The following is a 25,944-nucleotide window of genomic DNA, read 5'->3' as shown; positions in this document are numbered from 1 at the left end:
ATTGGGAGTGGGGAGGGGAGAGAGGTGGCATTGGGAGTTATACCTGATGTAAATGACGAGTTGGGTGCTGACGAGTTCATGTGTGCAGCACACCAACATGGCACAAGTATACATATGTAACAAACCTGCATGTTGTGTACATGTACCCTAGAACTTAAAGTATAATAATAAAATTAAAAAAAAAAAAAATGGGAACCAGGGGCAGAAACAGCCTTCAAAACCTAAAGTAAGCCCTAGTACATGCTCCAGCTTTAAGCCTTCCCATAGGACAAAATTTCTCCTTATATGTCAGAGAGAAAGCAGGGATAGCTCTTGCAGTCCTTACTCAGACTTGTGGGACAACCCCACAACCAGTGGCATACCTAAGTAAGGAAATTGATGTAGTAGCAAAAGGCTGGCCTCACTGTTTAAGAGTAGTTGCGGCAGCGGCTGTCTTAGTGTCAGAGGCTATCAAAATAATACAAGGAAAGGATCTCACTGTCTGGACTACTCATGATGTAAATGTCATACTAGGTGCCAAAGGAAGTTTATGGCTATGAGACAACTACCTACTTAGAACTACCAGGTGCTGCTCCTTGAGGGACTGGTGCTTCAAATATGTACGTGCATGATCCTCAATCCTGCCACTTTTCTCCCAGAGGACAGGGAACCAATCAAGCATGACTGCCAACAAATTATAGTCCAAACTTATGCTGCCTGAGATGATCTCTTAGAAGTCCCCTTAGACTGATGGAAGTTCATCTGTGGAGAATGGGATACGAAGGGCAGGTTATGCCATAGTTAGTGATGTAACCATACTTGAAAGTAAGCCTCTTCCCCCAGGGACCAGTGCCCAGTTAGCAGAACTAGTGGCATGCACCTGAGCCTTAGAACTGGGAAAGGGAAGAAGAATAAATATGTATACAGATAGCAAGTATGCTTATCTAATCCTACATGTCCATGCTGCAATATGGAAAGAAAGGGAGTTCCCAACCTCTGGGGTAACTTCCATTAAATACCATAAGGAAATCTGGAGTTATTGCACTCAGTGCAAAAACCCAAGGAGGTGGCAGTCTTACACTGCCGAAGCCATCAAAAAGCGGAAGGAGAGGGGAGAACAGCAGCATAAGCAGCTGGCAGAGGCAGGGAAAGACCAGCAGAGAAAGAGAGAGAGAGAGGAAGAGACAGAGAGAGAGATAAAGAGAAAGATAGGAAGTCAAAGAGAGAGACAGAGAGGAAGAGACAGAAAGTCAAGGAGAAAAGGAAAGAGAGGAAGAGACAAAGGAGTCAAAGAGATAAAGAGAAAGAGATAAAGTAGTAAAGAAAAAACAGTGTACCCTATTCCTTTAAAAGTCAGGGTAAATTTAAAACTTATAATTGATAATTGAAGGTCTTCTCTATAACCCTGTAACACTCCAGTACCACCTTGCTGTCAGTGTAAACAAGGGCGTAGTCTGAAAGCACTGAGACCACTGACAACCCATAGCCTTCCTATCAAAAATCCTTAACCCAGCAGGTTTCCTAACAGGGGATCTAAATCTTAACTAATTACCATACAAAGGTCTTACCAGACCTAGGAGGAACTCCCTGCAGGACAGGACGATAGATGATTCCTCCCAGGTTATTAAGGAAAAAAGACACAACGAGTATTCAGTAAGGAAACTCTTGTAGAAGCAGAATTAGGAAAATTGCCTAATACTTGGGCCGCTCAAATATGCCAACTGTTTGCAATCAGCCAAACTTTAAAGTACTTACAGAATCAGGAAGGACCCATCTATACCAATTTTAAGTTAATATGGACTGAACCAGGTCTTACTAATAGCAAAGAATAATTGAAATCCCAAACTTACAAGGTTTTCAACAAAAGTAAAATTTGCTAAAAGTTAACAGTGTAACACATATTATCCTAACTTCTAATCTTATGGAAATCAGACCTTATCAGTACCCCTCAAACCTCAAGTCTGTCAGCACAGAGCCATACAACTAATACGCCTACATATAGGGTTAGGACTGGCTACTGCTACAGAAACTGGAAGAGCAGGTTTATATACTTCATTATCCTACTACCACACACTCTCAAAGGATTTCTCAGACAGTTTGCAAGAAATAAAATCTATCCAGGAAGGATAGTAACTACAATCCCAAATAGACTCTTTGGCAGCAGTGACTCTCCAAAACCACCAAGGCCTAGACCTCCTCACTGCTGAGAAAGGAGGACCCTGCACCTTCTTAGGGGAAGAGTGTTGTTTTTATATTAACCAGTCACGGACAGTACGAGACGTCACCTGGCGTTTATAGGAAAAAGCTTCTGAAATCAGAAAATGCCATTCAAACTCTTATACCAAACTCTGTAGTTGGGCAACATGGCTCCTCCCCTTTCTAGGTCCTGTGGCAGCCATCTTGCTGTTACTTGCCTTTGGGCCCTATATTTTTAACCTGCTTTACAAATTTGTTTCCTCTAGAATCGAGGCCATCAAGCTACAGATTGTCTTACAAATGGAACCCCAAATGAGCTCAACTAACAACTTCTGCTGAGGACCCCTGGACTGACCTGCTGGCCCTTTCACAGGCCTAGAGTTCCCCTCTGGAGGACACTACAACTGCAGGGCCCCTTCTTCACCCCTCTCCAGCAGGAAGTAGCTAGAGCAGTCAAGAGCCAAATTCCCAACAGCAGTTGGGGTCTCCTGTTTAGACGGGGGATTCAGAGGTAAAGCCAGCTGGGCTTCTGGGTTGGGTGGGGACTTGGAGAACTTTTCTGTCTAGCTAAAGGATTGTAAATGCACCAATCAGAGCTCTGTGTCTAGCTAAAAGTTTGTAAATGCACCAATCAGCATTCAGTAAAAACGGACCAATCAGCACTCTGTAAAATGAACCAACCGGCACTCTGTAAAATGGGCCAAGCAGCTCTCTATAAAATGAAGCAATCAGCACGATGTGGGTGGGGCCAAATAAGGGAATAAAAGCAGGCTGCCCAGTCAGCAGCGGCAACCCACTCGGGTCCCCTTCCACACTGTGGAAGCTTTGTTCTTTCACTCTTTGCAATAAATCTTGCTGCTGCTCACTCCTTGGGTCCATGCTGCCTTTATGAGCTATAACACTCACCACGAAGGTCTGCAGCTTCACCCCTGAAATCAGCAAGACCATGAACCCACCAGGAGGAACAAACAACTTTGGATGCACAACCTTTGAGAGCTGTAACACTCACCGTGAAGGTCTGTAGCTTTACTCCTGAAGTTAATGAGACCACAAACCCACCAGAAGGAAGAAACTCTAGACATATCCAAACATCAGAAGGAACAAACTCCTGACACACCATCTTTAAGAACTGTAACACTCATCGCAAATGTCCGTGGCTTCACTCTTGAAGTCAGCGAGACAAAGAATCCACCAATTCTGGGCACAAAAGTATTTTACTAAGAAGTATTCACATATACTTAATTCTTATGGTTGATGTTATTGCTTTTTTACAAATCAAGGATACTCATGAGAAAGTAATAAAGTAATGAATAGCAATAGAAAAGTTAGTCTTGAATCAGGTTTTATTTTTTTTAATTTAACATTAAAATGTATAGTTTGGCTGGGCGTGGTGGCTCATGCCTGTAATCCCGGCACTTTGGGAGGCGAAGGCGGCAGATCACCTGAGGTCAGGAGTTTGAGACCAGCCTGACCAACATGGAGAAACCTCATTTCTACTAAAAATACAAAATTAGCCGAGCACGGTGGCACATGCCTGTAATCCCAGCTACTCAGGAGGTTGAGGCAGAAGAACAGCTTGAACCTGGGAGGCGGAGGTTGCGGGGAGCCAAAATGGTGCCATTCCACTCCAACCTGGGCAACAAGAGTGCAACTCCGTCTCCAAATAAATAAAACAAATAAAGAAATAAATAAATAAAACAAATGTATAGTTCAAGATGATACCACAAAGGTGTCATTTTATTAGTAATATTAGCTAGCATTTGTGGAACAATGCTAGGTATTCTGCATCGATCACCTTATTTAATTTTCAAAAGAATCCTAAGAAATACTACTATATACATTTTCACAAATGGGGAAATTTTAGACTGAGGGAAATAGAGTATGTTTGCCCAAGGCTACATAACAGTAAGTGCTGGAACCACAATGCAAATGCTGATCTATCTGCCACCAAAGCCTATACAAAGCATTATGCCATATTGAAACCTGACTTACTAGGAAAGGATCACAATGCTTCTTTCTTCTATAATTATTCTTTGCAATTATACTTTACCCTCCCTTAAAAAAAATAAAAATGTTTGAATATACTTCAACGAACACCTGTTGATCAGGTTATTTTCCCTGTTGAAACAAGAAGATATTATTAATAGTATAAAATGGTAAAGTTATATCTCTCCTTTCAGACAAGCCATGCTTTCAAATTTTCTATAAACTTGGTAAAAGGGAAGGATAGAAAACATGCAAGGCTAAACAGCAATAAATAGAAAGTAAGAAAATAACAAATTGGCCAGGCGTGTAGCTCATGCTTGTAATCCCAGCACTTTGGGAGGCCAAGGCAGATGGATTACTTTGAGCTCAGGAGTTCGAGACCAGCCTGGGCAACATGGCGAAATCCCATCTCTACTAAAAATACAGAAATGAGCTGGGCATGGTGGCGGGTGCCTGTAATCCCAGATACTCAGGAGGTTGAGGCAGGAGAATCGCTTGAACCAAGAAGGCAGAGGTTGCAGTGAGCTGAGATCACACCACTGATCTCCAGCCTGGGCAACAGAGTGAGACTCCATGTCAAAAAAAAAAAGATAACGAATTGCATCTTCAGCTGAATACTGAATTATGCATCATTCCAGTATTATTTATCTAGAAAAATAAATAAATAAATAAAATTCAGAATTTAAATAGTGGAGAATATGTATGGCCAGACTTAAAGCAGACCTGAAGACTGCAATCATTTTGTATATATTAGATGATTTACAAATTACTTTAGCATCTTTGGAGGAGAAATAATATTAATAAGAAATGTTATAACCTGTTTTTTTTAAAAAACAAACAAAAAACACATACACGCATGGCATCTCCTATCTGTGATCAAATGCATCATTGCTATATCTGGGCAGGCTTGTTCTAGAAGATGACCAGGAAGCTGAACCCAAACCACTGATGGAAGGAGACTCTTGACATTTCTCCTCCTTGAACCCACACACCCCCCTTAAAAATGCATTCAGATGATAAGCATTTGTACAGCAGTTTCTTATCTACAAAATAATTTTTATATGGTCTAGGTATCTTGATTTGATCCTTACAATAATCCTAAGAGATATTATTGTACACTTAAGTTTTAACAGGAAAAATCTGAAGCTCTATCTGTTGATTTTCTTAATGTAGCCAACTGACGGTAAAAGCTAGATTCCAATCCTGGGTTCTCCTCTACTGTACTATGATGCCAATCACTTGTTCAAAGACTACCACACTCATACAGGAAAAAGGAAAACATCAGACAAGCTTCTGGTTCTAATTCCATCACTAACTAGCTTTCTAGAAGTGAAGTTCATACATATTATCACATTTGATGAGAAAAAGAAACAGCATATAGTAAGAGGAAAAAAGCACTAAATCCCTTTTTAAAAAGAAAACAAGTTCAGAAGAATTACATGATTTTTACAGAGTCTTCTGGCGGCATCATCATAAGGCAAGTAAACTCTACTTTACACGCGGGAGATTGGTACTTTGAGATATTAAAACTTTTTTCTGCCTAAATTTTCCCATTTCCTTTTTTCTCATTCCAGCAAATAACTGGTTCCCTACTTTATTGCTTCAGGGGCAGTATATGCCAGGACAAAAACCAGAAGGAATTTTCAAATAATTCCAGTTTTGCTTTCCAAAAACCTAAGCCCCCAGAATAAAAGAAGAGTTTGTCAGAGATGAAAAAGAGACTCTCAGGTACAGGCAGAGAAAGGGACTTCTCCTAGCCCCTTCACAGTGTAGAAAGAAATTGTCCCAGGTGAAGAAAACAGAGAAGAGTCTTTGGATCTCAAGGCATCAGGGATCTAGGCTCTACTTACTGGCAACATTGCTTGGAAGGCAGCAAGACCCAAGAGGAATGGCATCGTAATGCATCTAGGCAAACAGAAATACAGACATTCTAGAAAAAAGTAAAAGTCCATGACTCGGACATATCAAATCTCTGTCAGACCAGACCAGAAAGAGCTATCTAGACACAACAACTCACATGTCAGAGGTAAGCTGTTTTATATAGATGATTGACAACCAGAGGACACTCCCATTCCAGGTAAAACCCCACCTTAACCCCAGGGAAGTGGGGAAAACTTCAAAAAGGATAAGAGTTATTTTGTCTGCTACTCAGTTACTAAGAGTAAAGGTGAATTATAGAAAATAAATGGATACTTCTAACATACTTAAATTTATAGACTAAGTCCAGCTCACTGATTATCTGATCTTGTCCCTTCTTTGAGTAGTCAAATCTTCTGACTACTGTTCTAGGTTTTTTCCACCACATCTCTGCTATTGATGATGATGATAATACAGGATGGGATGATATAGTTCAAGACCAAAAAATAAGAAAAATAAATAATGATCTGAAACAGCCTCTTGCCATTTCCCACATTGTCTGGTAAACTTCTATTCATCTTCTGTATCTCATCTTAAATATTACATCTTCCCTAGTGGCACTAAGTATTCCTTTTCTGTTTTCTTGACACAAAGTGTTAACCTCACCACACAGCATTGAAATTGCCTGTTTTCACATCTGTCTTCCTAATACATTTTAAGATTCATAAAGGCAGAGACTGAAAATCATTTGCTCTTTCAAACATGCATCTGGCACAGTGCCTGGCACATAGCAGGCACTCATAATACACCTTTGTTGAATGGATAAATGACTGAATAAATAAATGAAAGTAGAGTCATTGCCTTAAATATATACACCAGTTTACACCATATATACACAAGTTTACCTTTTAAAGAATTTTAGCTTATTACCTATGAGAGATGCTTAAATAGAACAGAACTTAACAGGTTTATTCCAAGTATTACCATGCTTTTAATGATAAAGATGTCACAGTTCTCCAAAATGATAGGCCCCTGATAGAAGTTACAAAATTGTATCCTAAATTAGGGCCTCAGTGGCTAGCGAAATGGTATCATCAGAAGAAATGGGTTACAAAAATCTTACCCATAATCTTTGAAAGTTTAAATTTAATAATTCATTTTCACAGGATTTTCTACCTTATACTATACCATTCCTCTTGATCTTAAATCCTAAAACAAATGAGGTCAGGAAAATTGTTTCATAGTAAAGGTGATTTGGCCATAATTCTTGAAATAGCTTTGAAAACTTATTAAAATTGAACCCATGCAGAAAGCTCATTAGTTGGAATTCAGAATGACTAACTGGACAGAAGAGACTGGATAAACCTCATGATCCTTTGCTGACAAAGCATCCTACATCGAGGATATAGAAATGCTTGTGTCTTAACTGCCATAAATTTCTGGGCAAGAATTGTAGCCGGGGAACATATCTCCTTCCCCCAATTAAAAAAAATCTCTCTTTTATACTAATAAATATTTTATAATCACTGACATGGTAACATAGTAAGTATTAAGAAATAAGCATACAAAGAGAATATGTATTTAAGAAAGCATACTATTCATATAGTTCAGTAAATATATTTTATAGAACAGTGAGAAATGTATTTATTGACAAAGGTATGAATGAACAGAATGCCTTACTCCAACGTTTTAAAAACCCAATGTTTATCCCAGGCAAATTAACACAGAAACAGAAAACAAAATACCGCATGTTCTTATAAGTGGGAGCTAAGAATTGGGTACACATGGACATAAAGACAGGAACAATAGATACTACACAAGGGACTAGTGGGGCAAGGGCTAAAAAACCACCTATTGAGTACTATGCTGGATACCTAGGTGACAGACTCATTCGTATCCAAAACCTCAGCATCACACAATATACTCATGTAACAAATCTGCACATGTACCCACTGAATCTAAGAAAAAGTTGAAGTTTTAAAAATAAATAAATAAGTAAAATCCAATGTTTTGTGCATATCTCACTGACTAGATTCTTCTACCCAAAAAAGTAACCAATAATAGACCTAAGGGAGAAATCAAATATTCTATCACAAATAAAAACACTTGAGCAGATTTCCAAAAACCTAAAAGTTCACACATTTTCTAGTATCAAGTTATTGGCATATGATTTGCACTCTCCCAACAGATATGTAAAATAAAATCAATTAACAGATCATTTTATCTCTATGTCTATTCGTTGCTTCATAGCATACTCCTAATTAGTAGTTAAACACAAAAAATATTCTTCTATTTATCATTTCAGAATTCATTCCATTTACGACTCCTGGATTAATTTTTTACAATATCAAGAGTCTATAGCTCATCCAAGGTCAAAATGGTCCCTACAGGGAATTTCTTTTAAAATAAAATCCCGTATCTTTTTTATTTTTTTAAAATAAAAAAGATACGGGATACCCAGGCTGGAGAGCAGCGGCACAATCATAGCTCACTGCAGCCTCAAATTCCTGGGCTCAAGCAATCCTCAAGTCTCAGCCTCCCAAGTAGTTGGGAGTATAGGCACATGCCAACAAGCCCAGATAACTTTTTTAATTGGGGAATTTTAAATTTAAAAAAAAAAATCTTTAGTAAATTATCTATTTTACTTTGACTTACAGAAAATGCAAAAGTTTGAAAACTGTGTTTCCCCATCCCTCTCTAGGATGATTCAGTGCTTAATTCTTTTGAGTTTTATGGCTGTGAAGAGATTTTTTTAAAAAAAACTTGAAGTTTTGGAAAATAGAAAAAACATCTATAGCCATGTGCAGTGGCTCATGCCTGTAATCCCAGCACTTTCGGAGGCGGAGGCGGATGGATCACCTGAGGTCAGAAGTTTGAGACCAACCTGCCCAACATGGTGAAATCCTCTCTCTTCTAAAAATAAAAAAATTAGCGAGGCGTGGTGGCAGGCGCCTGTAATCCCAGCTACTGGAGAGGCTGAGGCAGGAGAATCACTTGAACCAGGAGGTGGAGGTTGCAGTGAACCAAGATTGTGCCACTGCACTCTAGCCTGGGCAACAGAGCAAGATTCCATCTCAAAAAGAAAAAGAAAAGAAAAGAAAAGAAAAACTCTCCATATATTATTGGTATGGCAAACATGAAAACTGAAATACAAATTTGGTAAAATGTATGCAAAAGGAATAAATAGCCACACAAGGCCACTCAATGAAGTCAGGTACAGGCATAGTTCATTTTATTGCACTTTGCTTTATTGCACTTTGCAGATAACAGGTTTTTCACAAATTAAGTTTGTGACAACCCTGTGTCAAGCAAGTCTATCACTGGCAATTTTCCATAGGATGTATTCACTTCATGTCTCTGTGTCATATTTTGGTAATTCTCACAATATTTCAAACTTTTTCATTAGTCTTTTGCTACAGTGATCTGTGATCAGTGATCTTCGATGTTCATTGTAATTGTTTTGGGGCACCACAAATCACAAATCACAGCTGGTGACTTTAAGTTGAAGTCAATGCTCATTTATCCTTCCAAAAATTCTAGGGTCTTTAAGAATTATGCTAAATCTATTCAGTCTATGCTCTAAAAGTAGATCAACAAAAGCCTGGGTGACAGCACATCTGTTTACAGCATGGTTTACTGTATATTTTAGGCCCATTGTTGAGAACTACTACTCATTGACAATGTACCTAGTCACCCAAGAGCTCCAATGAAGATATACAAGGAGATTAAAGTTGTTTTCATGCCTGCTGATACTATATCCATTCTGCATGCCACGGATCAAGGAGTAACTTCAACTTTCAAGCCTTATTATTTAAAAAATACATTTTGTAAGACTGTATCTGCCACAGTGATTCTCTGATAGATCTGAACAAAGTCAATTGAAAACCTCCTGGAAAGAATTCATCATTCCATATGCCATTAAGAACATTCTTGATTCACAGGAGGAGGTCAAAATATCAACATTAATGGGAGTTTGGAAGACATTCATTCCAACTTTCATGGATGACTTTGAGGGATTCAAGTCTTCAGTGGAAGAAGTCACTTCAGATGCAATGGAAATAGCAAGAGATCTAGAATTAGAAGATGTGCCTGAAGATGTGACTGAATTGCTGCAATCTCATAATAAAACTTGAATGAATGAGGAGTTCTTACAGATAAGCAAAGAAAGTGGTTTCTTGAGACGAAATCTACTTCCAGTGAAGATGTTGTGAACGTTGTTTGAAATAGCAACAAAGGGTTTAGAATATTACATACACTTAGTTGAAAAAGCAGCGGCAGGGTTTGAGAAAACTGATTCCAATTATGAAAGAATTTCTACTGTGGGTAAAATGCTGTCAAACAGCATCTCATGCTACAGAGAAATCTCTCATAAAATAAAGAGTCAATTGATGTGGCAAACTTCACTGTTGTCCTATTTTAAGAAATTGCCTTAGACATCCCAACCTTCAGCAATCATCACCCTGATCAGTCAGCAGCCATCAACACTGAAGCAAGACCTTCCACCAGCAAAAAGATTCCTACTCGCTAAAGGCTCAGTGGATCATTAGCATTTCTTAGCAATAAAGTATTTTTAATTAAAGTATGTACATTGTTTTTAGACATAACACTATAACACTATTATAAACCTAATGGACTATAGTATAGTATATACTGTATTGTATGCAACAAATATTTTGGTTTCCCAGTGCATATATACCGTACTATACAATATATTGCATATATGCATTGGGAAACCAGAATATTTGAGTAGCTTGCTTCGTTGTGATAATATGCCTTATTTCAGTGGTCTGAAACCTAACCCACAATATCTCTGAGATATACCTATACATATTTCCCCCCTTATTGCCTCTGAAAAAAAATTATTTTAAGAACTTAAGAAAAACTAGAGATGAAAAGAAAGTATACCCAGATAATGAAAAGCAAATGTAAATTAGTAAGATACTATCAAACCAGAAGTTGAGCCATAAGGTGCAGAAAACAACGAAAGAGAAAAACTTTGAAAAGGGAAAAAATAAGCAGGACAGTCATAAGGTCCTCTTCCCCAGAGGAAAAAAAAAAAACAGAAATTACATTTTTATGAAGTATACAGTCAACCAAAAGCAAAGAGATAATTAAAGAACTGTGAGTCCAGGAAACAGTAATCTCAGTTTCAAGGGTGCCTATGAGATATATGGCAATATCATGTCTTAAGATTCTAAGGCCAGGCATGGTGGCTCATGCCTGTAATCCTAGCACTTTGGAGGCTGAGGTGGGCGGATAACGAGGTCAGGAGTTCGAGACCAGCCTGGCCAACATGGTGAAACCCCATTGCTACTAAAAATACAAAAATTAGCCAGGTATGGTGGCACATGCCTGTAATCCCAGCTACTTAGCAGGCTGAGTCAGAAGAACTTGCGTGAGACAAGATCACACCACTGCACTCCCACCTGGGCTACAGAGCAAGACTCTGTCTCCAAAAAAAAAAAAAAAAAAGATTCCAATTACACAGCATAGGTTCCTTTGAAAGCTATAATGTCAAAACATATACATATAAAAAGATAGGACTTAGCTTTCAGTACATGATAAAAAATATGTTTATATATATACTCCATTATATCACTGAGGACCATTGCAAAAAAAAGAATTCAAAGGAAATAAAGGGTCATATAAATAAATAATATCAGACAAACTTATATACCAGTTTAAAGGAAGCTCAGAAGACAAGAGGACTTTTTTTTTTTTTTTTTTTTTGAGACAGAGTCTCGCTCTGTTGCCAGGCTGGAGTATAGTGGAGCGGTCTTGGCTCACTGCAACCTCCGCCTCCTGGGTTCAAGCGATTCTCCTGCCTCACCTCCCAAGTAGCTGGGATTATAGGCACACGCCACCATGCTGGCTAATTTTTGTATTTTTAGTAGAGATGGGGTTTCACCATGATGGCCAGGCTGGTCTTGAACTCCTGACCTCATGATCCACCCGCCTTGGCCTCCCAAAGTGCTGGAATTACAGGCGTGAGCCACTGCGCCCAGTAACAGGACAATTTTTTAAAACACCAAAATGAAATGAACATCTATCTTAAAGTAATAAAGGCATTGATTTTTTCCACATATTTAATGACAATGAGGAGAACAAAAAGTTGTTCAAAAAGGAAGCTGCATTGTACTAGAAAATTCTATTAAAGCACATTTTTATCCTTAAAACATCAACTTTCTGCTGTAAAACACAAGAAATGACATAACTATCATTAACTTTTATTTCTTACATTAACCCAATAGGAAATCATACCAGATCAATTCAAGAAGACTTGTTAAAACAGACCCTTATAACACACTATGGTCTTGCATCGTATCAGAGAATACTAATACAACTTATCCTGAATTGGTCCTAAATTTTCACAAATTAAAATATGTTCAAGATTATCCCAAGGGCTCATGTGGGAGCAAATCCAGTTACTACTATAGATAAGAGAATCTTGAATGAAAAGCAACTGTTGAGGAAAAAAAAAACTATCCAACAGGGAAACAGAAGAGCCTTCTGTTGATAAAACTGAGATCTGTAAAAATGCGAAGAGACTAGAGCGAGAGAAGTAGAAAGTAATGTCATAAAGCAAACGAGCAGTTAACATGGGGTTTGAGGAACAGTAGTTTCAGTTTACCCAAGAGCAGTCCAGAATGGCATCTAGAAATGGGCTTAGTGAGATGTCACACCCATTCCCAATTCCCACCATGGTTGCATGGTATCAATAAAAGAACCTCCTCTCTCTTTGACAACAATATGCTAAATAAATACCAAATGAAAATCCATCTTATGAAAATTTCACACTTTAATGAGAATATGTTCAACAATGAATAAACACTTGGCTCAGTGGGGATAGTTATTGTTTAGAATCACATTAAGTCTAGCTCTTTCATCATGTCTACCACATGAAACAATGAAGAGAGAAAAAGACTCAACGTGACAGAGGACAGTGATCCCTGCAGAATAAATCTAGGTTAAACTTAAAAATACTGTTCTTATATTAGGTAAACAGTAGAGATAGTAAGCATAGCCAATGAAAAATATAACACACACATTATAACTTGTGTGGCTAGTTGTCTACAATATTCAAGAATATGTATCATAACACTAACAGTTTTAAGAGATTAAAAGCAAGATACATTGTTTCTCTAGATCAGTTTATAAGGAAAACTATATAACATATACTTTGGTATCATAGAAATATACACTTGTTTTTCTAATTAGAACTTGTTGATTCCTTTAAAAATTCAATCCATCAGTCAATTTATGGAAGAAGGAAAGAAGAAAGGGAAGGAGGGAGGCAAAGGAAGAGAGAAAGAAGTAGGCGAAGGAGGAGAGGAATACTTCTAAAGTATTATAATTTCAGCAATGTATCAGCAATTTCTGTAACAGTTTTTTAAAGGGAAGAACTTTTAAGAAACTCAGTTTATGGGGTTTAGAAACATTAAGTTCTAAACTTTCTAACTAAACCTGCTTAGTTAAGTTATATCTAGAATATCAACTGAGCTTTCTCCTCCTCCTTCCTATATATCGTTTATTTCTTTCTCTCTCTCTCCCCCTTCCCATTCTGTCTCCCTCTCACTCTTTTCCTCTCTCTCACACACAGACACACATACATATGTGTTTAATTCCATTATTAGTTCAAAATAAGGTAATCCAAAAGAAACTGTCTAGAGAAATGGTAGAAAGAATAAAAACACACATCAACTTAAATATGTCAAAGAGCCATATCGTTTATTGGCTACACTCCCAAAACCATTCTTGTTCTCGATAAACCAATTGTGTCTGGTCTGGACAGGTGTGGCTCCAAAATCTCACAGAGAGTTTACTTCTGTCAGTGGTATTATTAGAAACAGCAAGGGGAGGAAACAATCTCAATCTTAAATCTCAGTGTGCAGAAATCACAGTTCTAGGTAAATATCAGCTTGGATAAGGCATCTCAGTGATTATAATTTTCCTCAACATCCCTAACAAATCCACAGGTAGAAGAATAAAACACCCATGCAGAGATAAGTTCCACTTTAACCTGCAATTCACCCAGAGCTTTAGTTTCAGATTGTAGCAACTCACCTAACTGGACAACATTTGGATCTACCTTAGTCCAGTATAGCAGAGTTCAAGGATGTCATATAAATTTTGATTCAAAACTCTTGAGAAACTCTTTACAGCTGATCTCACCTGCCATATCATGTAAAAACAAAACAAAACAAAACAAAAACAATCCCAAACTAGGATCCTTTGGAACAATGTTAACCTGGGGTGCATCTAAGCTAAATTGAATCCCCAAGTTCGGATTATAACCAACTATGCTTCAGTAATTCACTAGATCTTGGTCAATTACAATAATAAAAGTTGTTGAGGAGGGAGAAAAAAACTTGACAATCATGTTATTGGATAATGCATATATCTGGAAAAGCACAATAGTCATGAAAGTTGTGCTTTATCACAAAAGTGAAGATTTACACTAGAATAAATCCAAATAAGAAATTATTTTTAACCAAAAGATAAATTATAAAGCTATAATTTTGTTCAGTGCAAATGAAATTACTTTGCTACCTTTCACAACTCTGTAATTAGCTTGATAAATATTAAACCCATGAGGAAGAGCTCCACTATACAAGTTTTTTTAAAGAGTGCTTAAAAGCAACCTTAACAAGCTAAGAAAACAAACTAGAGAAGATTCCAAATCTGCGGTACTGGATCTATTCTTATTACCAATGGTGATATAAACACCCTGATGTATGAAATCGTAAATATCCATCAATAAATACTATAGTCTTACTTCCTTTTACTTTAGCAAAATAATATTACTGAATTATGTACCACTGAAACTATATTACAATAAAAATTTCCCCCAAACTGAAGCAAAACTTTACTCTCAAATGGAATATAATTTAAATTACAAGTACCAGAACCAACAAAAGGCAGAAATATTATATAGCAACCTCATAGCCCACCTTTCTTCTTGACTGGCATTCTTGGGTCTTTCCACTGCCACAGGATTCAAGATCTCTTTTCAGGTCTCAGTTTGATCCAGCTGGATTGAGGCCAAGAGCCAGGTAACTGTTGCAAACCACTTCACTGTTCAGTTTTGAAATCCAGGCTGAGTCTTCTATGTCAGATAAAGAAAGTAATGATGTACTTTTTCCACAACTAAACTTTTTACACCGCCCACAGAGTTTACAGAAACGTAATTTTTCAGTTTTTCAAGTTTTTCAATGTTCAGAAAATATTTACACTGTTTTTACAAACTGGGAAAATTATTGTAAACATGAAGAACGTTACTGAAATTCCTCTTCAGGCAGCAACATTTTTGGAAGTTCAATGACTAACTCATTTAAGGCACAAACCAAATTTAGACAGCTGTCTCATTACTTTATACATGGTCAAATTCAAACATGATGAAAAAGATCCTCAAATATGTAGAGAAAAATTTAACCCCACCGCCCAAAAAATACTTTTAAAAACCTCTTTGACTCCAGTCTCTAAAAAGATAGGTGAGTTTGAACAGTTTTCTGTGGCAGAACACACACCGAAAGGCCCCCTTCTATTTACTGATCAGAAGTTCCGGATCTCACCCCCTCAGTAACTCAGAATCCAGCTTGCTGTCACTTTCATTTTTTTCTTCTGTGCTCTCCAAGCCCCCAGGCTTGATCCTTAATGCCCCTCTGATTCTGATCCTCCCATGTATTAACAGAGAGGATTGGAAAAAAAGGAAAGCAATCCCTTGGCATGGAGACATTAAAGTGACAGTGCTACTCAATGGGCACTTGATGCAGGATGAGTTGGCGAAGCAGATTTCTTCACACTGGAGTCATTCACATCATGCCATCTCTTCGCATCCAAGCAGCTCCCTATCCGGCGAGGAAAAACACTGAGACTTCGAGAGAAGCCAAACCTTCCCCCAAAGGTGTTTTCAGAGACGCCGTAGTAGTATTAGATATGTAAGCATAAGCTATGCAAACGGTCCGCGATTTCCTCAAAATGAGAAAGTGCAGCTGCTTGGCTTTCACATCCACATCCTTTTCTCTCAATCTCTCTTCAAACTACCCACCTTCCTTTTGCAGAAAAGACATTTCTCTGCCACCGCTGGCCACCCCTGCCCAAGCCCCGTTCTTTTAGGGAAGAGCACTGAAATGTCCTGCACCCTCCACGCGATGAAGTGTTTCTTCAGCCAGGAGCAACAGCAGCACTAGAAATTATATAACTCTCGAATTTGGCTTCTCTAAGACATGGAGACTGGAGGGTCGGGGGTTGCCGGTCTGGGAGATACTGCTGGGCATTTAACGTGCACAAAACAGCGCCAGGCCTTGCAGTGGCCCCCACCCTGAGACACGACTGACAAGTGGGTCTTCTCGGGGGGTAGTGGGCAAATTTCTCTCCGGTCTCTTTCCAAGCGGGGCTAAAGGATGGAAATTGAGGGGACTACAGACTGGGGAGAGGAGTCAGACGGCCGACAGGGGAGGAGGCTAGTCGGGGCTGCTCTGACGGCGCTGGGCGGCTGGTGGGGGGTTTGGAGGAGGAGGTGCCCGAGAAACAGAGCTTTAACACCACACGGGCCAGGGCAAAGGGGCGAGTTCCCTCAAGGACTGAAAGGGGCAGGCAGCTAGTTCCCAGCTACGAGAGGTGCCCTGAGGAGAGGCAGGAGCGCAGTAACATTCCAACATTTGGGCCGCCCCATCCTCCCTGCAAGACGCGAGGAAATCAGGGAGCTAAACTGACAAATAGCAAGGGAAGGAAATACTCTGCTAGCGATGGGGGCGGACCCACAGGCACCTAGACCTCCTCTAAGCGAATAAGTGGCCGTAATTTCTAGACGCCGCGCCCAATCACAGACAGGATGGAGGGCGCGGCTTTTGACTGAGGGGGGCGGGCCCGGGCTGCAAGCGAGAGGCGTGAGCCGTAAACCCGCACCACTTCCCGCCCACCAGCAAATCACGTGAGCCACCAAAATGGCGGTGCTCGGGTATGAGGCTGGGGCCAAGCTGAGGGATTCAGGTGTGGTGCCGGTGGGAACTGAGGAAGCGCCCAAGGTAGGCGGAAATCCGAAGTGGTATGGGGGGTGATTTCTGCAGCTTCAAAGTGTTGGCAGAGTCTTCCAAGATGATACACTTAAAGGAGATTTGAAAAGTTAAAACAGCTCCCAAGTCCATGCAAGGAGCAGTCGATTAAGTCTCCAGCTGTTGTGGAAAGAGGCGGAGAGAACGTAGATTACCTAAATTCTAGTACTCATTATCTGCGGTTTGTTTTCTCTTGTCTCTAGGCCTTTGCACAGGCTTTTCCTTCAACTTGGAATATTTCCCTGCTTCTATCCGTCCCAACTCCCCTGCCAAATTGTTCTCTTTCGGGTATTGGTTTAAATGTCACTTCCTCCGGGAAGCCTTCCACGCCTCCTCTGGCTAGATTAAGTTTGCCTTTTCTTAGGTTGTTGGGTTTTTCGTTTATGTCACTCTCTCATTCTGTGTTTAAATTGCCAGCTTTTTGGTTCTGAACTCCCACTACATTGTGGATTCCTGAGGATGGGATGACTGTATCTTGATTACTCGGAGGCCTGGCATATACCAGGTGCTCCCTAAATTATGAGAGAATACTGAATAAAATTCTAAAGGTGAAATTTATTATTAGGTGAAAAATTTATTATTAGGTGAAATAATACACATGAAATCACTACAAAACCGTTAAATGATTTGCAAACTATAAGCCACTCTTACTGGTATAAGCGTGGTGACTAGTTGAGTGGCCTTAAGAGGGGAGGGGTGTAATGAAAGCAGTCGATTCTTTGACAGTGCCTTGCAAAGCTTAAGCACTCAATAATATTTCCTGTGTTCTTTTCAGTATTTGCTATCCTGTAATCATAATCCTGGGTGTCTGTTTTCCCTATAGAGTTTAGGGTGTAGACTAGGTAGGAGATTAGTAGAAGATATTGCCTGGAAGTTTATTTTGTTTTTTGGTTTTGGTGGAAGGTGGAGGACTTCAATGAATTGGATGAGAGCAAAACAAAAATTTATCTAAGGTTTATGGTTACTCATGTTATTGATATCTGCCGTCTTAGTACAATAGATGGGTCAGGTATAGAATCTCCCTTAGATGTTACTATCTCTTATACTTTCCATTTGGGTGTCCAGGAGAGGAAAAAGATGTAAGTCTAGTCACTGAAAAATTGTAATTTGTAAAATATTTTACTTTTTTTTCCCCCTGCCCTCTCCAGAAATGTTACAGAAAAAGATTGAGTACAATTCTGCGATGATGCAGAGAAAGAAACTGGTCCATTATTACTCATTGTGTTATGCCATAAGAAGGTTCAAAGGAGCTCATAACTTACGTATGTTGATGCCAGAAGCCATGTATAATAAACTGGCCCTTCTATAGTTAGGATTGGTACATACCGCTCATTCAGCAAATGAGTATTACGGTAATATTCAACATGTGTCCATTGACTACAGCATCAAAAGCACTTGGTGCTATTAAAATGCAGATTCTAGGCCTCATCCTACTCCTGCTGAATCCATATATCTCAGGAGGGAGTTCATGAGACTGCATTTCAAATAAATACCCCATGTGATTCTTGTGCATGCTGAAGGTTGAGAACCACTGATTTATGAAGTATTTTGTGTGTTCATTATGCTTTATCTCCTCTAATCCTCTTGTGTAGGACTCCTTAACTTTGAGATTTAGTATTTCCCTTCAATATAAACATTAAAATTGAGATTAGTGTACATTTGTAAAGAGGCTATTTGGCTAATCTGGAGGAAAAAGAGTAAAAAGCAGTGAATTTAGCGGCAATAGACCTTCCACTTGGCTGCTGTAGTAGGTAAACATTTGCAACTACATGTTTGGATTTAACAAATGTTATTAAGACTTTTCATAGAAACTCTAGAGTCTTGCCCAGAGCAAAACATTCAGAAAGGATCCTGTCTGAGAGTGCAGGGTTTGTTTTCTTGTTGTTGTTGATTTGTTTTGTTTTTTAGTCTCTCTAGTTTCTGTTAAGATGCTACTGGCCAAGTCTTCATGGTCCCTTGACATTGGCAACTGTCTGTTCATCACACTTGGGACACAAGAACCTTCCAACCAAGGAGCCCAGTGCCGTGGGTCTCTGAGGCCCGGCGCGGTGGTTCATGCCTTTAATCCCAGCACTTTGGGAGGCCGAGGCAGGTAGATCACTTGAGGTTAGGAGTTTGAGACCAGCCTGGCTAACATAGTGAAACCCCGTCTCTACTAAAAATACAAAAATTAGCCAGGTGTGGTGGCAGGTGTGGGTCTCTGCTATACCACATAACCATTTCTAGCAAAGGCTCTGCTTCCACCACAGGTGGTAATAGGGAACTGGATATGTAATTTATGTACTTCAAAGTAGTAGCCACAATCTACTGCCTGTTCCCTTCCTGGAGCAGTGTCCTTCTTTCTGATTTTTCTCTCTCACTATTCTCCAAGGCAATCCCTGCTCTCTCCTACCTCTCTAGGAAATGAAACACGATTTCCAAAATGAACTCAGTCTTTCATGAGAAACTGAGGATAGAGATGTCAATAAGCAGCCACTGTTTCCACCTCCCCATCTGAAGAGCTAGGAGGACAACTACAAAGGGCCTGACTGCCTTCTCGGAATGAGGAGAGAGGAAAACAGAAACAGTATGTTATCCCTCTAAACTAAATCTTAAGCAAGCCAACCTTTCAGACCCTCAGTTTCTCATCTGTATAGAGATAATCATTATACTACCAATTTCTCAAGTTAGTGTGTGAATCAGAAAGCCAATGTCTGTGTGTTGTAGGATGTTTAGCAAGAAAATAAAAAATAATAACAAAAAGCCAATGTCTAACAGATAATAAGAGCTCAGTAAATGTTGATTGAATTATTAACAAAGTATGTGAAAGCACACGACACAGTACCTGGCACACTACTAAACTGTAAATGTTTTCAAATCTGAATGTGTAGAATTCTGTAAGGTTTTATGTAATATGAATATCATTAGCTATTATGGCTCTGGAATTTTTTTTTCCAGGATGTCAAGATGACAGCATCTATGCATGGTCAACCCAGTCCTTCTCTAGAAGATGCAAAACTCAGAAGACCAATGATCATAGAAATCATAGAAAAAAATTTTGACTATCTTAGAAAAGAAATGTAAGAGAAATATCCAGGCTGAAAATCATTTTATTTGCAAGTCTTTTGTATTGCCATTGTTTCTGAGATCCTATTCTTTGTTATTCTATTCTTTGAGTTGGTTATGAACATATCTTTAAAAAAAAGAATGAGAGAAACAAGAACAGATGAAAATAGTGGTCTGTTGGAATATTTGGGATTGTGGATAATTTCTTTTGTTTCTTAAAAAGTATCCAAAAGTATTGCTAAAACATTTGTGCAGTAAATATATTTTAATTAAAGAGAAAATCATTGGGGGGGTACTTATATTTAATTGGTGAGTAATTACAATCAGTTAAGGATTGATTATCTCAGCCACAGTACTTAGTACAGCAAAAGGGAATACAGATTTCATGGTATAAATATAGTCTCACATTAACATTGACTTTTTTTTTTTTTTTGAGATAGAGTCTCACTCTGTCACCCAGGCTGGAGTGCAGTGGCACAATCTCAGCTCACTGTAATTTCCATCTCCCAGATTCAAGTGATTCTCCTGCCTCAGCCTCCCAAGTAGCTGAGATTACAGGCGTGTACCACCACACCCAGCTAATTTTTGTATTTTTAGTAGAGATGGTTTCACCATGTTGGCCAGACTGGCCATTTTGACTTTTAAATGAACAGAGTTCAAGAATAAAACCAAAGGACAGTTGATCTTATTTCCTGGATTAGGTATGGGTCTTAATAAGAAAACTAGATCAGATTTTTTTGGATGAAATTTTCTAAATGTTGGACAAATTATTTTAAATGTATCTGGGACTAATGCAGAAATAGAAGGCCTAACCAAATGTAAATAGCTTTTTTTTAGATGAACTTAAGCAAAGTAAATCTTTTAGTTGCAGGAAAGGTATTCTTCGATTTGGGTAACTCATAAAATTTGGCTACATTGGAGCATATTTATATTTATTTGTGACCAAAATTATTTAAAAGAGCTCTATTTTAGAACTACTGTAATATTCTCAGAAAGAGAATCATGTCCTCTCATTAGAATACAAGTTCTATGAGGGGTGGGAAATTTCTTTCCTTTTCTTTTTTTCTTTTGCCTTGTTTACTGCCCTATCTTAAGCACTTAGAAAATACTTTTCACATAGTAAGTGCTCAAGAAGTATTTCATATTGAGTAAATATGCAATAACAACTTTTTAGGAAAGGCTGTATCCATTAAGTTCAATGTTACAGTGAACTGAATTTTTCTTTTTTTCTATTAGGACACCAAATATATATCAAACAACGTCATTTGGAACAACAGCTGGTTTCTCTGGAATATTCTCGAACTTCCTGTTCAGACGCTGCTTCAAGGTTAAACACGATGCTTTGAAAACATATGCATCATTGGCTACACTTCCATTTTTGTCTACTGTAGTTACTTACAAGCTTCTTGTAATTGATCCTTTGTATTCAGGTGAATTTAAATTCACTAATGTATAATGTAGTTTTGTCTAAGTAAAGTTACTGATTAACATATGCTGTTGCTACTGCTAATAATAATTCTTTACATTAATATAGTGCTATACAGTTTACAAAGTTCCTTCATATACCTTGTCGTATTTAATCCCTGCAACAATCCTCCTAATTAGGTAAATCGTATCTTTTTCTTTTTGTAGATAAGCAAGCAACCCAAACTGAGGCATGTTCAAGTACACTAATAAACAACATACTGGGAAAAGAATTGACTGTGGCATATAACACACATCATTTCAGTATCCTACCTCCTGCCACTTAAGTTTTGTGACATTCAGCAAGTAATTTCATCTCTGAGCCTCCCTTGTCTTATCTATGCATTAGGACTAATAGTACTCACCTCACAGGATTGTTGTGAGAATTAAAAGATACTGTAGGTTAAATGACTACCACAATATCTGTCATATTGTGGGCTTTTAATGTTATTTCCTGCCCTTCACCTTACCTTGAGTTTCACAACTAGTAGAGCCTCTATCCATTATTCATTCTTCAGGTCCCTGCTTAAGTATCTTTTCCCCAGGGAGACCTCTGATTCCCTCATGTACATTAGGTGTCTAGATACATTCTCTATATAGTTTATCTTCAAAGTATTGTGTACACTTATAATTATCTATTTAAATATTTATCTCATGTCTTTCATTCCTGTAAATTGGCCAGAACGTCAGAGATCAGGTGTCTTTTATATACCACTGTATTCCTAGCACCTAGCACATTCCTGATACATAGTAGATAATAAAAATGTATTAACCTAGAATCTGTGTCTGGTCTGCTAGTTTAGTATTCTGTCATTATAAAATTGCTTCTGGCTGGGCATGGTGGCTCATGCCTGTAATCCCAACACTTTGGAAGGCCAAGGCGGGCAGATCACTTGAGGTCAGGAATTCGAGACCAGTTTGGCCAACACAGTCTCTACTAAAAATAGAAAACTGGTTGGGTGTGGTGGTGCACGCCTATAATCCCAGCTACTTGGGAGGCTGAGGCATGAGAATTGCTTGAACCCTGGAGGCAGAGGTTGCAGTGAGCCGAGATCGTACTACTGTACTCTAGCCTGCCAACACAGTGAGATTCTGTCTCCAAAAAATAAAATAAAATTGCTTCTACAACAACCACATATGTTAGAGGTAGTTCTCTATGTGATAAAGTACAATAAAAACTTTTTAAAATGTGCTGCATTTAGCCTGTTATATGCCACAGAGTTTGAATTTCTGATATTCTTTCTATGGTTTAGTTGTGGTTGAGGATAGTGCAGATAACTACTCTGAGGTACAACACTGTCTTAATAGCTCTTGAGTCTTAAAGGAAAACCAAATTTACTTTTGTTTTCCAGAAAATATAAGCAAGGAAAACTGTGTTTTCAGAAGTTCACTGATCGGCATAGTTTGTGGTGTTTTCTATCCCAATTCTTTGGCTTTTACTAAAAATGGACGTCTGGCAACCAAGTAAGTTGTTCCTTTTCCTTCTTTTTTACTTTTTTTTTTTTTTTAGGTTAATAAACTCTCTTTATTCTTTAGCTGTCTATGATATTTTTGAATCAAAATGTGGTCGTTTGGTATTTCAGATAGCTAACTTTTAACTTTTTTGCTCTCTACATTATAGACCTAGAAAGGCAGTTATCAGTTTAGGAGAAGTCAACAAACTTCTAATAGCATTCATATCCAGGAGAAGTGATTAACTCTTTTTTCTTTTTAGGTATCATACCGTTCCACTGCCACCAAAAGGAAGGGTTTTACTCCATTGGATGAGGCTTTGTCAAACACCAATGAAATTAATGGTGATTCCTCTAGTCTTTCAGATTATGTTTGGAATATTAAATGGTCTACACCATTATGCAATATTTGAAGGGACACTTGAGAAAACTATACATGAAGAGTAACCAAAAAAAATGAATGGTTGCTAACTTAGCAGAATGAAGGTTTTATAAAGAGGACTCAGGCATTGCTGAAAGAGTTAAAAGTAACTGAACAGATAATTTGTTTCTGTGCCTTTTGCCTGGTATAGCAAATACTCAAAAAATATTCAATAATTCAATCAATAAATATAAGTTTCATCTTACATGTAAGATATAGGTTTTATCTCCTGATGGTGTGTCCATTTTGCCTGGTATGTAACAGATAATAAATATTCAGTATCAATAAATATAATAATAAAAATTTCATCTTTCCTCTTTGTATGTGGAAATGGTTTGGGCTTCAGGGTCTCATCTGTGCAGCTATATATTCATTCATTCATCAAACATTTATTGAGCTATTTCTCAGGCACTGTTAAATATAATAAACATTCTGGCTGGGCATGGTGGCTCTCGCCTGTAATTCCAGCACTTTGGGAGACCAGGGCGGGTGGATCACCTGAGGTCAGGAGTTTGAGACCAGCTGGCCAACATGGCAAAACCTCATCTCTACTAAAAGTACAAAAAAATTAGCTGGGCATGATGGTGTATGCCTGTAATCCCAGTTACTTGGGAGGCCGAGGCAGGAGAATCACTTGAACCCAGGAGGCAGAGGCTGCAATAGGCTGAGATTGCACCACTACACTCCAGCCTGGATGACAGAGCAGAACTCCGTATGAAAAAAAGAAAATGAACATTCCTTACCTAGAAGGAACTCAGTTGAGGAGGATAAGAAGTGTGAACATATACTATGAGAGGATTTGAGAAGTATACACATAATTCTGTAAGGGCACTGAGGGTATGCTTTTTAACTAGGCAGAAGGGGAAGCTGTGGTGGAAAAAAGTATCAATTGAGCCAAATTTTGAAGGAGGAATTGGAAGTTCTTAAGGAAGATATGGGAATAACATAGCCCATTTCTCTACATTGATACTATCTTCTCATTTATAAATTGTCTACACTATATAGTTCAAAGAAATTGTTTTTAACCTTCAGTTCTTGTTTCCAAGAAAGAATATTTATTGAGTGCCTATCTGCCATGCATTGAGATAGGCACCAGGGATACAAAGATTCAGTGCTTGTTGGAAAAGAAGCTTAAAATCTAAAGAGTTTACAGCATGTTTTCTTTAGAGTCTGCTAAGGCATCCCTGAGCTACGCATTTATCTTAGTTCAGAAAATGAACACGGATGAGAAGAATTACAGAATGGAACTGTACATCTCATTCTCCATATCCTAACCATATTCATTTTGAGATTTAAAATGTGGTAATCCTGGAAATATAACAAGGTTGACTTAAGTTCACCTCTCCTACCACCAGAAAGCTAAATAGATTTGTACCTTACTCCATGACTTCAGATTGTCTTTGTAATAAAAAAAAGCTGGCAAGGCAATCAATATTTCCTTTAGCTTAGGAAAGCACTACTTGTCAAAGTGACTATAAGAGGCAGAAAAGAGAAATTAGGGAAACCTTGACCTTCTGGGCCTGAACCCAAAGGTGAAGCCAGGTGAGCCAGTGAAGAAAAGCAATGTGCAGAAGGTGTGAAGTACAGCTTGGAGCTCCATTCAAGGTTCAAATCCTGGCCTCATTACTTACTAACAGGATAATCTTGAATAAGCTACTTCATCTCTCTGCAGTTAAGTCTCCTTATCTATAGAATGAGGAATAAAAACTGTACTCAGTCTCAAAGTATTGTATTAAATGAGTTAATATATGTAAATCAAAACAGTACCCAACTCATAGGAAGTCTATGTATTAGCTGCTATCTTAGTCCACTTGGGCTACTGTAACAAAGTAGCATCGACAGAGTGACTTATAAACAACAGAAATTTATTTCTCATAGTTCTGGAAGCTACAATTTGGTGTCCGATGAGGGCCTGCTTTCTGATTCATAGGTAATGCCTTCTTGTGTCCTCAGATGATGGAAGGGGCAAAAGAGCTCTCTGGAGCCTCTTTTATAAGGGTAATAACCTCATTCATGGGGCTCTGTCCTCATGACCTAATCACTTCCCAAAGGCCTTACCACCTAATACCATCACCTTGGGGTTAGTATTTCAAAATATGAATTCAGGGGCACAAACATTTAGACCATAGCAGCGGCAATTATTGTTGCTATTGCTGCATATCAAGTATTATGGTCCTCTTCCCAGTCTGTAGTTATCAGTCTAGCACTTCTGTAGAGAAGATTAGAAAAGTCCACCAAAGATAATCCACAAGATATCTTTCATTTGAATAAACATGTATTCACTTATTCAGCTAATGTTGATTCAACACTCAATACTACAGGTTGAGCAAGTTATGTAAACTTTCTGTGTTTTAAAACGTATTAATAACTGCTTTATACTGTGGTTATAAAGAGTCAAGTACATAGAACCATACCATACCACACCTGGCATGTAGAAGTTGCTCAATAAATGTGTTTACATTGTCTGTTTTTCCTGATAGGTATACAATAA

General features: G+C 38.4%; 2 protein-coding genes across 5 annotated transcripts in view; one reads left to right on the top strand and one right to left on the bottom strand.

Annotated features, from left to right (window-relative positions):
* DLG2 (discs, large homolog 2 (Drosophila)) overlaps positions 1-16,913 on the bottom strand; it is a 2,293,993-nt gene extending 2,277,080 nt beyond the window's left edge. Inside the window, exons 1-2 of the mRNA XM_011938528.1 lie at positions 15,591-16,913; positions 14,958-15,124 (exon numbers count right to left, since the gene is read on the bottom strand). The gene's annotated coding sequence lies outside the window, so the exon portion shown is untranslated. The remainder of the gene's footprint in view (positions 1-14,957; positions 15,125-15,590) is intronic.
* An 18-nt stretch (positions 16,914-16,931) lies between these two features.
* Positions 16,932-23,759, top strand: TMEM126B (transmembrane protein 126B). Of its 4 annotated transcripts, none has more exons than XM_011938525.1 (6): positions 16,932-17,045; positions 19,473-19,642; positions 20,010-20,131; positions 21,354-21,547; positions 22,934-23,045; positions 23,296-23,759. In XM_011938525.1, the coding sequence occupies exons 3-6, from the start codon at positions 20,019-20,021 to the stop codon at positions 23,477-23,479; spliced, it is 603 nt and encodes a 200-aa protein (XP_011793915.1). In that variant the 5' UTR covers positions 16,932-17,045; positions 19,473-19,642; positions 20,010-20,018; the 3' UTR covers positions 23,480-23,759. The 4 variants fall into 4 exon arrangements, with proteins under 4 accessions (XP_011793915.1, XP_011793917.1, XP_011793916.1 ...); XM_011938527.1 differs by lacking the exon at positions 19,473-19,642 and adding an exon at positions 17,490-17,561; XM_011938526.1 differs by lacking the exon at positions 19,473-19,642 and adding an exon at positions 17,490-17,620.
* Positions 23,760-25,944: the final 2,185 nt, after the last annotated feature.

Source organism: Colobus angolensis, unplaced genomic scaffold, assembly GCF_000951035.1.
Source record: "Colobus angolensis palliatus isolate OR3802 unplaced genomic scaffold, Cang.pa_1.0 Scaffold174, whole genome shotgun sequence".
NCBI lineage: Eukaryota > Metazoa > Chordata > Mammalia > Primates > Cercopithecidae > Colobus > Colobus angolensis.
Note: the sequence above shows the minus strand (reverse complement) of the source record. Positions and strands in the feature narration are given on the sequence as shown.